The following is a 13940-nucleotide window of genomic DNA, read 5'->3' as shown; positions in this document are numbered from 1 at the left end:
GCTCGCACCCGCCCAGACGCGGACAGATGTTTACTGCCTCGAGCCCCGACCGCTGGGGAGACGGAGCGGCGGGCGCGGCGCACCGCGCGGCGCTGGCGGGGCTTCGGGCTCCCGGTCGGGGGTGCGAGCGAGCGGGGGCGGGGGGGAGGGGAGGGCGAGGGGATGGAAATAGGAGGGGGGAGTGGGTGGACTAATGATGAAAAAGTCTCCTCCATCCCGGCTCCTTAATTAAATGCATGGAAAGAACCGAGGCGAGCACATCTGGTTTCAATCTGCGGCCCTTTGATGGCATCAAATGTTCTTTTCCCAGATCGGGGCTGGGAGTTCTGGGCTAACTATGGCCGTTTGGAGCCCAGAAACCATTTACACACACTCGGACCCTTCTTTCTCTCCAGTCGAGCCTCTCGGCTATAGGAGGGAAAAGAAGGGGGGAGAAAAAAAAGTCTAGTAATCAAGCCAGCGGGAAAGTATGTGTGTGTGTGTTTGAAGAACATAAAATGCCACAAATAAGCACTTAATATTTTACTTACTCGTCATATAGTAACTCATTTCTAATGAGACTATTAAAGCTGTTACCAAACTCCAACAGGTCATGAAAAAATCCCTCAGCACCTCTCTGTTCCTTGTCAAGTTAGGGCTCGGCAGACGGGCGGCGGGGCACTCTCCCTAGACTTGGGAGTTCCTCTCTCCCTCCCTGTCCTTCCTCCTACGGCCCCTCCCCCGCCCGCCCAGGAGCCCGGGTAGGACCCTGTGCTCAGGACCCTCGCCTGGCCACTCGCTCCAGGACTGCCCCTGCCTCCTGCGCATCTGGGCAACGCGACGCTCCCGGCTCAGCGTTGTCGCCTGGGGAAGCGACCTTGGCCGCACGGAAGAGGTTACGAAATTGGCCAGGGTAGGAGGAGGAGGGAGCAATTATGCTCCACTCCTAGAGTTCTTTCCTCCAGCTAAATAAATATGTAAATTTCCTACTGCCCTGGCCCCGGGATTCCGAGCGGCGCGAGAGACTCGAATCGATTCGGCACCTTCCAGATCTCCTCTAACCTGCCTTTGGTTCGCGGAAGAAGCGTGGGAGAGCCTCCCGTTATTATCGCTGCTGTTATTTTATTACCTTATTTAATAGGCTGTCTCCACGGAGCCAAACGGAGCCTTAATTTGCTTGCTCTCTCCTTCGTTCTCTCTCAGACACTCCCCCACCCCCCAAAACTGTTAGAACTACAGGAAACGCTAAAGAAAAAAAGGGCAGAGAGAGAAGAAAATTTGATTGAGATAGTTGTGGATTTTTTCCAACAAGTTTCCCCGCAGCTGTTATCAAAACATGCAAATGAGTTTTTCCAACAGGATCTTAAACAAATCTGGAGGAGTTAATGCCCAAGCAAAATAATCAGCCCGTTTGAAGTGACTGTGGGTTTCAGTTTGTCTTTTCTCCCCGTGATACTATTGCAGGGGAATGATAATTAGACCTTTACTTTAAAAATCCAAAGGGGCTCTCTCGCTTTCTCTTCCCTCCCTTTTCGCTCCCTCCTCCCTCTCTAGCTCCCTCCCTCTCTTTCTCTCTGGCTCAGATGTTGGCAAAGGGGGTTTTCTTAATCAGACTGTTTTTTGGTCCGAAGGAAAGGAGGAAGAAGGAGATTGTGATGGAGAAAGGGGGTCTGTAAAACGTCAGGCACCGCACAAAGGCTTTGCCACGTAATTACAGGCTCCTATTAAGTCGAGATCTGCCCTCCCAGGGGTCTCCAATTTTCTTGTATTCCCTACAAAGCCTCCTCTGCATGCCAGTTTGTGCCTTTTGAAGTGCCAGAGAGCTTCTTGATCCAACTGAGAAGGAAAAAGGAGCTCAGCGAGAAGAGGGGGAGAGCGAGTGAGAAGGGAAAGGGGGGAAACCCACCACCACCCTCCTTCGGACTCTTGAAGCCCTTTTTTTTTTTTTTCTTCTTACGAAAAGTAAAGTGAGAATCCTGCTCTCCAATACATCTGCAAGACATCACCCTCTCCTCCTGAAACTTTAGTCACTCCTGAGAATCCACAGGAGTGCAGAGAGGGGGAACACGTTTTCTTGAAGATGTTTTAAAGCTGGAACAAGCCTTCTTCTGTTGGTGCTTGAACTCTTGCCTGGGAATAACTTTTTTAACCTTGAAAAAAAAAAACCACTTTGATTCTTCTCTCCCACCCCTTCTTCTCTCTTCTTCTGTTTGCCTAACTCCCCCGCCCTGCTGGCCTCCCCTTTCCACTCTCCCCCTTATTATTATTTTTAGTGTGTGCGTGTGGACGCTTTTGGAGAGCTGGAAGGAATTTTTTTTTTCCTCCTGACTTGAACATAGGGTGACTTTTTAATTTTATTTTTTGGTGTGGATTATCTCCTTGGACCGGGCCGGACTTGGCCTCAGGAAAGCAACCGAGGCTGTCGAAGGCTGTTGGTGCAGAACGCTCGCTTGCAGAAGGGGGTCCCCCGCCCTCTTTCCTTTTTTTTTTTTTTTTTTGTCCTTAGCCTTCTTCTCTCTCTCTCTCTCTCTCTCCCGCTCTCGCTCTCGCTCTCTCTCCACTCCCCCCTCTCTCTTCCCCACTCGGCTCCTCTCCCCCCTCGCGCCCACAGCGTTTGGTGTTGATTCGAGCGGGAAGAGGGGGGTGGGTGGGATCGGAGGGGGAGACCATGACCTCCAGCTACGGGCACGTTCTGGAGCGGCAACCGGCGCTGGGCGGCCGCTTGGACAGCCCCGGCAACCTCGACACCCTGCAGGCGAAAAAGAACTTCTCCGTCAGTCACCTGCTAGACCTGGAGGAAGCCGGGGACATGGTGGCGGCGCAGGCGGACGAGAGCGTGGGCGAGGCCGGCCGAAGCCTACTGGAGTCGCCGGGACTCACCAGCGGCAGCGACACCCCACAGCAGGACAGTGAGTGAGGGACGCATGCCCGCGCGAGTGTGTGTCCGGGACCGGGGACCGGGTCCCGGCTGGGCGCCTGGAACCCTCCGGGACCAGGGAGAGAAAGTCGGGGGCGAGGAGAGGTGGTGTCAGTGGCCAGAGGAAGGGCCAGGCACAGCCCGGCAGGAAAGGATGGTGAAAGGGGGATCTGCCGAGGGTGCAGCCGGGGCGGGCGCTACAGGGAGGCCCCGAGGCCCTGAGGTCGGGCTTAGGGACTCTGTCCGCTGAGGACGCTCGCCGAAGCCGACTGGGCTGCCCCTCAGCCCCGGGCGAGCACCGCGGCCAGGTCGTCCTGCGTGCGGGGCAGCCGGACTGGCAGGAGAAGAGGGGTGGAAAGTCGGGGAGCCTGCCCTGGTTGTGAAGGCAGCGGATTAAAGATGCCGAGTTGGGTCGGGAGGGCTTCTCCCCGGTCGCGAGTGTGGGTTTGGGGGCAGGCAGGGCGGAGAGGCGGAGGGCACCGCGCACAGCGCCGAGACCCGCGCGGCTCCTGCGGCACAGCGCGCTCGGGGCCCCGATGGCCGGGGCGTGCGGGAGGGGCCGCGCGGGAGCGCCCAGCCCCAGCCCCGGATCCGCTCTCCGTCCTCTGCTGTCGCCGCGCTCCACCTGCCCATGGGTTTGAGAGCCCCGGCAGAATCAAAGGCCCGTGCCCCGGGAAAACTCGGGCAAAGCAAAGGGGGCGGCGTCCTTTGGGGTGAAACCCGGGCTCTTGCCCCGCTCCGTCCCGCACAGGAGAGATGCGCAGGGAAAGCGCGGGCTCCAGTGCCCAGCCTGGTGTCACATTCCACGAGCTCTCCCTATTGGCCCTAAGTCCTCCCAGAAAAGTCCACGCAGTCTCCCTTTCCCATCCTTCCGGACTGATACCGTGTCCCCGCGGAAATCTCGACCGGCGTTGTTAACCGTGCCTTAAAAGGTGGCGGCAAGTGTATCCGTACATTCTGGAGTCTGTAACAGACCTGTCACCTGAATCAGCCCAGGTGTCATGGGGCTTGATATTTCCTCCTCGAGATTGCAGGAGTCTGCACTTGGCTGGAAGTTTTTTAAGTGAGGCAAATTCTTTTCCATTTCATTATTTGTAGATTGTTATTTTGTCTTCAAATTTGGAACCTGTGAAAACAGGAGATCCCCTAGGCATGCCTTCATTCAAAAAAAAAATTTTTTTTTTTTTTTGCCAATATCAGACTCTCAGGAAATAGTAGGGGAAGGAAACAGGACCCAGAAACAGCTGGAAGCAAGGCCCTAGCAAAGCTGTGGGAGCCCAGCAGCAAGCCTCAATGAAATGAGAGGCAAGGAGATCCCCTCTCTCCCCAGGCCGCCTGCCCCTTGCCCACTTTCCCAGGTCCAGGCCTACAATCCCTTCAGGTTTTGTTTTGTTTCGTTTTGTTTTTAAAGCCAAAATCGAACTGTTGTCAGTCCCCTGTAGGTATTCCCAGAGGCAGAGGGCGATGGGGAATTTGGACAGGGTAATCTGGCCTGGCCTGGCCTGTCACTAGAGAAAGGCGGCTGCTCCGAGGAATGAAGACCTGGTGTTCCCAAGTCCCGCATAATGGCTGAGCACAGACGCAGAAGCTTCCCTGTTGGAGATTTTGGTGCAGAGAGGGGGTTGGGGAGAGGAGGGTGGTTCGTGCCGCACGCGCCGTCCACAGCAGGAGTTAATTGTTTGCCTAGACGCTTTGAACTCCGGGAAAATGCACCGCAAAATAATGTGATTGTTTTTAAACGCTTTTACTAGGGAAAATTTAAATGTGCAAAGCAGGGGGAGAATAGTGTTTCGAATCCCCAAGTGCCTATTGCCCAGCTTCACTGATTTCTGCCGGGTCTGGTTTCGCCATGGTTACTTATTAATCAGGACACTTAACACTGTTGGGAGAACTGGAGGCCGGACCTACAACAGAAAACAGGGTCATGAAGAAAGGACTGCGTAAAAGACCAGGGTGGGGCGGGAGGGACCAGCCATTGTTGCTTTACCCCTAAAACAAGCGGGGGGTGCGAAAAGCAGGCTCACGGGGGCCACAGCAAGCCCGGCGGCGGGCGCCGGCCCTGATGCTCGCGGGATGCCGACCGTTCCTGCCTTTGGCTCCGAGGAGATGCCACGGAGAAGGGAGCTCGGGTTCACGGTGGCCTTCTAGTGCGGACGGAAGGAGACTGGGCTTGGAGGCCGGCTGGGGGGCACCCTGGAAGCTGAGGCGGAGGTGGCAGGCGGTGGCGGGGAGGCAGCCTAGGGTTGACTCCGGTGAGACCCAGGCCTGGCGTGGCTAAGGTCGCGCCATGCACATGGCATCCGCCGGTATGCGCGAGGACACGAAAAGGGCAGCGGGCGAAGTTGGGGACCATGTGTTCCAAGGGAAGGGGATGAAACCTCCGGGTACCTGCCTGATGCAGTCTTAAGCCCTCGCATCTCCGAGTTTCAAGGAGTAAGGAGGCCTAGTGGGGAGTGGGCCGGCAAAGGAAATTAAGGTTAGGATACCAGCCAGGAACAGGATAGTTAAGGAAGGATGGTAGACAGACAGTTCAGAAGGAGGTAGCAGAAATGCAGACCCAGGTGGTGGGGACAAAGTGACTGACCGACACTTGGGAAACCCGATAGGCCTTGCTTTCTTGCGATGGCAGGGGGCCTCTTCTAACAAAGGGTTGTTGCTTTAAAGAAGCGATGTTTCCTCAACATCCTCACTCATCTCTGAGATGAGGATAGGAACGTCTGGTGAGTGGGGCACATGGTGTCCAGGAGGAGCCTTGTCCTTAGCCCTTGGGCCCCCCATCAGGTGTCGCCTAGGGGTCTGTTGTGAGCTACTTGAGTGAGGACGGGTGGGCCCTGTTAGGCTTCCAATCTGCAGTGGACAGTGAGGCTCAAACTGTGAGTCAGAGAGGAGAGGAGTTTTCAGTCTTCAGGACTAACGTGGGGCTCTGAACCGAAAGGGGACAGAGAGCCACACCGAGAGTCAGGTGCCCCTTGAGGCCTGCTGGAGTCTACCCCAGAGGGGGAAACCATAATCTCCTTTGGAAAACATGGGAAACACATAAAATACATGGTTTACTCTTCCAACTCTATGGAAACGTTCTTCTTAAATTTTCTTTTCAGCCGAAATTAATGAAACATATTCCATCTACACTCACGCTGCAAAGTTTCCAGTTACCACCTGGCATGATCTTAGCGTGATCCAGATGAGAGCTTCTGTCTGCTCTCCCTCACTGCTTACCACAATTCTCTTTCCCCCTGGGTTCATGCTCATTCCACTTTCCTCTCTGTAGAACGATCCCTTTTCCCTTTTACTGATTTTCCCAGCCCAGTAAATGTCTCAGACTTCTGGGTTCAGATGCCTTAAGTGTTTAAAAGAAATGGTTCTTTAACTGTTAGGAATCCTGTGGCTAATGGGGGAGTATGGGGTGTGAAGGGGGGTAGAACGGGAAGCCTGGGAGAGGAAAGAGGAAGAGGTCATAAAAATAGGCAGACCTACTCCTAAGAGGACGGTGCATCCGCTGTCATTTCTTAATCTGAACTTCTGCAAACTCTTTAAAAAAAAAAAAAAAAGCTCCTGCTTTCCACATTCCCAACCTCTAAATTAGTGAAACCAGATTGTCCTAATAAGACCTTTTGTTGGAAACACATGTAGTCATAAAAAGGTAGACGGAAAGTCAATTAGACACGCGTGCACACACGCACACACTCCCAAACCAGTGCTAAGTGTGCACCAGGGCTCAGCTGGGCCCCGGGCCTCTGGCGGGATGCGAATGCAGAACGGCGGCGCGGGAAATCGATTTGTCACAAAGGGAGAGGTGTAAACGCGGCGCGAAGGAATCCACGGCCCACAGTTCTCCCACCACACTCCAGGGGCCCAGCTCCACCAGCTCTCCCCCACCCCGCCCCCCAGAGGTAAACCCAGGGAGCGAGAACATCTCTAGGGGGCTCTCTAGTCGGAATACACAACAGATTATCAGTTTCCCTGGAGTTTCAGCATTTCTAACACCCAGGGCACCGGTAATTTCTGCGGCACCACCCGGGGCCTCGGAATCGGTGCTGGCACTCTGAATTTGGGCCTCAGTTATCTTGATTCAAAGGGGAGCCCACGAACTATATCATTTCAAGGGTAGCCTGGAAGTTTTTTCTCTTTACAGGAGGCAATGAAATCCAGGATGGAGGTAGGTCACTGAGTCCCCAAGGTCGCATATCAAGTTCAGAAAAGAAGAGGTAAATCTTGTTTATATCACAGGCAGGAGCAGGGCACTGGATGGCCTCCTCTTAATATTTTGGAAAAAATGGACCGTCTGGCGACTCCCACCCACATTGGGTAGAAGGGCTGCCTGGAGTGGGATCTGGGCCTGTATAGTCAGAGGCCCCAGGCAGCCAGTACTCTCTAGGGCTCCAGATCGCTCAACTCTAGAACAGTGAGCCCCTCCCTCCCCCGTTCATTTCTCCCATGGAGCCCTTCCCAAGACTCCGGAGCGCCTCTGCCGCTCCTCAGGTGTCACGCAGCCCTGCATTTTGGCAAAGCAGCTTTAATGGTCCCCCACATGCTTAGGTCTGAACATAGGGGCTTCAGGCGGGCAGGCGTGGATCACAGGGAGCCACGCAGAGCCTTCCTCCTCTCAGGGGCATCATTTTAGATTTTACCGCAGGAGTGAATAAATCATCTTCAACCCAACAAGATGTCATGCACACCCCTCCCCCGCGGAAAAAATCACAGCAACTTCAGAACCAAAGATACCTTCCTATCCGACTGGCTCCGATACCCCTGATCCGAGTTTTAAAGGCGCTCCCCCCACCAGAGATCCTTTCCCACTTTTAAACGGTATCTGTAGATTTTCAGCTAAAGGTCCATTTGATTTTTATTTTAAAAGATGTGTCTCTTTTACAATCCCGCTCCTGTAATACCCTACTTACCTGCTCCCTCCTTCAGCAGGGCCCACCGCCCCCAAAGCAGGCCACTAGCTCCAGGAGAACTCAGCTCCTTCACAGGAGGGGGGCCCAGGGGACTTGGGGACTGGGGTGTTGCAAATCTGTGTGTGCCCACATGTGCACGGCCATCCCTGTGTGTCTCCTGCTCCTGGTGGTGCCAGCTTTCAATGGTTCTGAGAAAATCTGTTTATTTTTTATTCTTTGAGAGATGGAGTTAGAAGAAACCATAGGAACTACTTTTTTTTTTTTTAAATCAGGGAGCATTCTTTATTGAGAAGGAGATGAGGCTTGCTTTTTGCTGCTGCTGCTTCTTCTTCTTCTTCTTCTTCTTCTTCTTCTTTTCCTCCTCCTCCTCCTTCTTCTTCTTTGCAGGGGGTGGAAGAGTTTCTTGGTGAAGAACTCTACCCCAAAGAAAGAGTAAAACTTGGGTGTTCAGCATCCTCTATTCAAACCAATTCGTAAGGTCATTCAAGAGGATTCTTGCAGTATTCCTCTGAGCAAGAGATTAGACATTTACAGGAAATACTCGGGTAAGGGGCTAACTTCCTGTGTCCACTGGGTGTGCAAACCTTTACAGGACTACCTGTGAGTCCACGCCATTGTAATCTGAATGGTCTCGGCTTCCAATTCTGTTTTAATTTGATGCAGGGCCCAGTACCACCAGCCCCAGGCTTGGTGTCCTTTAACTCCCTTTTCAAGGATACAAAGAGGATATCTATGTCAACAGCATTAATATTTATCCACAAGAATTTGGATTCTTGTACATTCAAATCGCTTGATGAGCAGACTAACACTACTCAATAAAAAATTAACTAAGATAGAAAAACAATTTCGACAAACTGCCACAATCTCCTTTTCTCTGAATGCCCTTTCTTATTAAATCAATAAATACGGAGATACATTGCCCAGACATCTGAGGAGAGACAGTCAGTGTTGTTTGGGGGTTAGCGGGTTTGTTTTCCACCTGTAGAAGTTTTGGAGTAATATGTCTCTACCGTGGTCCGAATATGAGAAGATTCTTGGCGTGGTCATTTGTCTAACTTAGTGAGGCAGACTTACAGAAGTAGTTGTACAGAAAACTGTGAACTATTGATTTAGGGTTTCCACTTAAAATCACTACATTGCACTTGTCCTGGAACCACTTTTCTTGAAAAAATATTGGGAAGCCGAGTATAGGGGTGATAGTCACTTCAGGGCAAGGTGGGGGAACAAAGGCACAAACAGTGGTTGGTGGAGGAAATTTTGTAAAAGAAAATAAAACTTGTCAGAACAAATCCATCGCACACAAGAGTGACTTCTCAGGAGAGTCCAAGGACAATCAGAATCTCACGGATTCTGCTGCTCCTGTAAAGCTCCGAGATACAGGAACGAAGTCCGGACCAGGATTCGTCCTCGCGTAAGGGATGGCCCAGCCCTTCCGCCGCGCGGCGGAACGAGAGCGCTCGAATCCCCGAGAACGGATTTTCCCGAGGCTGATTTTTGCCGCTGTCGCTTTCCCCAGACTCGGCTTCAAATGAGGAATGGATTTGAAAAATGCGTACTAATGTGGATCCCCAAGATTCGAGTTATTAGAAAGAACAAGGGCCGGCCCGCTGGTTCCTATCTTGTGCGCGTGGAGCTGTCTGCGCGCGGCTGGAAGTGGCCCTCGCGGGCGCGCGCGGAGCGACTGCGCCGAAGCGTCCGGGCCGGGCTGACCGCGCTCCGCCGACGGAAGGCTCTGGCGGATCCTCGCCGTTGCAGGGTGGCGGCGGGGGGAGGACGGAGAGTTAATGCCGAACCCCAGTGAGGAGTAGACGTTGGACTGGACGGCAGCGCAGACGCCGGTGCCCCGCATCCCGCATCCCGCATCCCGGCTGGGACACAGGTGCCGGCTCCCTCCCCGCTGCGGCCCGCGTCTCCCCGCGTCTTCCCGCGTCCGAGGAGCGCGTGGAGCGCAGCGCCCGCAGGGTGAGCGCGGCGAGCCGGGCCCCACGCGCCTCCGCTCTGCCTCCTCCTGCCGAGAGGGGGCGCCCCCTCCCCCGGGCCGGGGCAGCCCCGACCGAGCCCGCAGGGAGCCCGGGCCCGGCGCCCTGCAGGGCCCCTACGCGAGCAGCCAACCCCGGGCGCGCGGGAGCCGCGAGGGCCCTGCGGAGCCGCGTACGCGCATGCGCCGCGCGCGTCTCGGCAGGAGCCCGGCGACAGCTGGTCGGCCCCGGCCTGCGGTGCTCCGACTTCGGGTGAGCCCGACCACGAGGGGCGATGCCAGGGCTCCCCGGTGGGACTGGCGACGCCGGGTCCGCGAGTGCCAGCGACGGCGCCTGGGAAGGGGAGGGTCCGTCTCCGCGCAGGTGGGCGAGCCTCGTGTGCAGGGGACCCGGCGCTTGAAGAAGGGGGAGCGGACTGCAGAGCCGGCGCCGGCGTGTGAGGGGCCCTGCGGGGACACCGCCTCTTCCCGGGGTGGGGTGGGGGCGACACTGGCCGGCCCTGCGGTTGGAGGAGCCCTCTTTCCCTCAAAGGAAGGGCAGTACTTACCCCAGGCCTTGTGTGTGTGTCCCCAGATCGAACTCCTGGCTTCCACCCATCCTCCCTTTTGGGGCAAGAGTTTCAGGAGACTCACAGGACATAGGAGGAAAATTCTTAACCCCCTTCCGTAAATCTTGGGATTTTCTACCTCTCTCCCACCACTCCCTGGATCTGGAGGTCACCACGTCAAGGCAACCGTGGGAGCAACCAAGGGGCAGAAGGAACACTGTCTTCTTAGCAGAGATGGTGGGTCATGCGGACCTTCCCGATCATCTGAGCTGGGGTGTTCACGAGCAACAGAAGGGCCAGGCCAGGGCTGCAAGGGAAATTGCATTCCCACAGACGGTTCCTCTGAGAGGAGGAACATTCACCCCATTTACTTAATTTCTCATCATCAGTCGGGTCGTTATATTTTAGAGGACCTCACAGTGCTGGAAGGTGGTGTAGTTACAAATAAGCATAAAAACAGAGGGGCGCTCTCCCAGTACTCTAAATGTATATGCGGAGGCCAGAGCTTCTCAAAGAAGATTCAGATATACAACTTAAGGGCCAAGGAGCCCAACTCAATCAAAATTTGAGTCAGGATGTGCTAAGTTGAATCAGCTTGACTATGCGGCAATGTGAAAGTCCTAGCCAGCACTTCGGATGTATCTAGACAACCCTGTTTGCCCAAGTTCCCATTGTATTTATGCACACAGATTCATGCTAGTGTGCAACAGACTTGGAAGATATGGCCCAGGCCTGGTGGGTGGTGGGGGAATCGGGGTCCAGCTTCCTGCCTTTGTCAACCATCCTTGTCTTCTTTGCACTCCCTGTGGCCCAACTGGTTGTCCCAGAGGTGTGTGCTGCCATGAAAACTGGTGCCTAGAGACCATGGAAGCCTCCTAAATGGTGTTTTCTAAAATCCTCAGAAAAGGAGAGAGCTGTTGAGCTCAATGAAACCAAGTATTTTCCAGTATTTTTCCTCTCTGATAATTCATTTTATAATAGCCCACTTAGAGACTTCTTGGAAGCAGAGGTTTGGGGAGCTGGTTACTACTTCTTTTTAAGTTGAAAGGTTCTATGGAAATAGGTATTGAGTCTAACCCTTTACACCTGAGTACTGACATGTAGCCATTCATCCAGAGTGGGAGATGACACTCAGGGATTATGTACACTGTGGCTCTCTCTCTCCATTTTCCACCAGACCAACTTCCCTAAGTCCTGGTCTGGATCACAGCAGTCCTCTACCACTGGGATAGCTGCTAACTTGTTGCCTCGGCTCAGTGAATGCGTCAGTGGGAGAATCACCTCCCCGTGTCTAGGGTATCCCCTTTCGAATCCAGCCTAAGCACTGGGCCCCTCTGCTCCCCTTCTGACTTTATACCATTTGCCTAGGAGCTCTCCTGCAGGCTCACCTTTTCAACAATACTCACCTGCATACTGAAGACCCCCAGGTTACGGCCGCACACCCCCCTCCTTGGGACTGCGGGTCCATGTGCCGCCACCAATTCAATATTTCCATGTGAACTTGGCAGAAGTGCTTCAGACTCCAAAACAACAAAGCGTGGCACCAACGAGCTCCCTTTGCCCAATCGGATCCTCTTACAGCTTTTCCTGTTTTTCTCTACCACAACATGGGGATGCAAAACTCAGAAATTTCAGACTCATCCTGACTCCTTCCTTTCTGCCTCTGTCCAGTCCATGTCCAAATCTCAACAAGTTTACCTTCTAAAATCACCTGAATCCATCTCCTCTTAAAAATCTATGATATAAAAAAAAAAATCTATGCTATCTTCCTTGCATGACTCTAACAGCCTCCTAACTAACGGGGTCTCCCTGAGTCCTTGCTTGTCCTCCCATCTGTAGGTGGTGTACCGGGTGAATATAATAGATCCTCAAGGAAAATTTGCTGAAGGAAAAAAGGGCATGCGAGTACATTCTTTTACAAACACATTTTTAAAAAATCATGGCCCTCTCCTTTAGCACTCACAATTGCTTTTTATTTTTTAAAATTTTTAAATTTAAATTTAATTATCATATACTATATTATTAGTTTCAGAGGTGGAATTTAATGAATTATCAGTTGCATACAACACCCCAGTGCTCATTTCATCAAGTGCCCTCCTTAATGCCCTTCAGCCAGTTACCCCCTCCTCCCTACTCACCTTCTCTCGGGCAACCCTCAGTTGTTCCCTATAGTTAAAAGTCTCTCATGATTTACCTCCCTCTCTGTTTTCATTTTATTTTATTATACATCAGGACCAAATTTGTCCTGTTTGGTTTTTTTTTTTTCATTACCTTTCATAGTCTATATTTCCATTCATGTCCCAGCAACCTGCCCATTCACACAGAGACCAGAACTGTACCTTTAGTTTTCCCTAGTATGCAAGTTAGGCTAGAACATTTGCCCATGTCCTCTAGTCCCCTTTCTGCTGCTCTGACTTCTCCTAGGAGATGTCCTTGCTCTGTACCTCTTCTTTGCAAACCCACCCATGGCACCTTTCAAGGTTCTGCTCCTTGTGACACGTTTGTTGACTGCTTCATTTTAGACCAAGCAAACACCTTCCCTTAATGCTTTACTGTAGAAATAATCAGTGCTTTTTACAAGTATTGCTTAATTATTTTCTAAGTATGATATGGTTGTTAATATACCTTGAGGATTTTCTTAAGATGAGAGATTTTGAGGGGACAGGTAAGGGAGAGGCATAGTGCCACTATAGGAAAGCTGCAGTAAGCAAATTAAGTAGGTCTTCTTCTTCCTTTTTAAATAGTGTGGTTCTGCTGTTTTTGCAATTTCTAGCTGTGAGTAGTTTTTTTTTTAATATAAGCATAATGCAATACATGCTCATTTTAGAAAATGTATTATTTTACATTTAAAAAGTTTAAATTGGAAAGTAAAATCACCCATATTTCACCACCCCGAAATAGATGCAGTTTGTAGTTTGTAGTTTGGTGTTAAAATATTTCCTTTTTATTTTTTATACAGTTTTTATATTAACGTTCTCCATTACTGATTTTTCTTAAATTAACGAGGAATTTTCAAAGATTGAGTTTCACCACAAATTAAGAAAATACACAAACATGTAACCCACTTGCTCTCATCAGAAAATTACACACACACACACACACACACCAAACAACAGCTCCGCAAGGATTGTGGGAGCTGTGGCGTCACACCCATTTCCCAGAGTTCCGGCTTCCGGTGGGCCCGCTCCCAGCAGTAAAGACCTTCAGAGTAAACAGCTTCTTTTTCTTTTCTGCTTGTTCTAGCTGGGAACCTTCCCTAGACATGAGCACATGTCTCCTTTTGAAATTGGAAAAGCCTGCATAATACTTAAAGGACATTCCAGGACCACAGTTGGAGAGCTACTGCTCAAAAAATGAGTTTTTACATGGTTTAGTAAGGAACTGCTCCATAAAACCATTGAGGAGAAAGATGTCTTAAGGGAGTGTACATTTTCTGTTTTCGTAGATCTCTGGATCTTGACTTTTCATTTTATAAGTTTTTTTTCTTTTTTAATGTCATAAAACTTATACAATGCTTTTGTAAAAAAGGAGGAAAATGACATTTATTTATAACTTGTAGAATGATGATCAGGTAGACTAGTGACACTAAACAGTAGAGTATTTTGGTAGGAGAAGCACTT

General features: G+C 51.7%; 1 protein-coding gene across 2 annotated transcripts in view; it reads left to right on the top strand.

Annotated features, from left to right (window-relative positions):
• Nucleotides 1-1535: 1535 nt before the first annotated feature.
• The window catches only part of PRRX1 (paired related homeobox 1), a 73293-nt gene continuing 60888 nt past the window's right edge, over nucleotides 1536-13940 (top strand). The window contains exon 1 of one of the 2 annotated variants that reach the window (XM_032863009.1): nucleotides 1536-2888. In XM_032863009.1, the coding sequence (XP_032718900.1) occupies nucleotides 2648-2888 (241 nt within the window). In that variant the 5' untranslated portion in view covers nucleotides 1536-2647. The remainder of the gene's footprint in view (nucleotides 2889-13940) is intronic. The other variant, XM_032863007.1, reaches the window with a different exon arrangement.

Source organism: Lontra canadensis, unplaced genomic scaffold (assembly GCF_010015895.1).
Source record: "Lontra canadensis isolate GAN:19392208 unplaced genomic scaffold, GSC_riverotter_1.0 scaffold24, whole genome shotgun sequence".
NCBI lineage: Eukaryota > Metazoa > Chordata > Mammalia > Carnivora > Mustelidae > Lontra > Lontra canadensis.
This window is presented reverse-complemented; position numbering and strand designations above follow the sequence as displayed.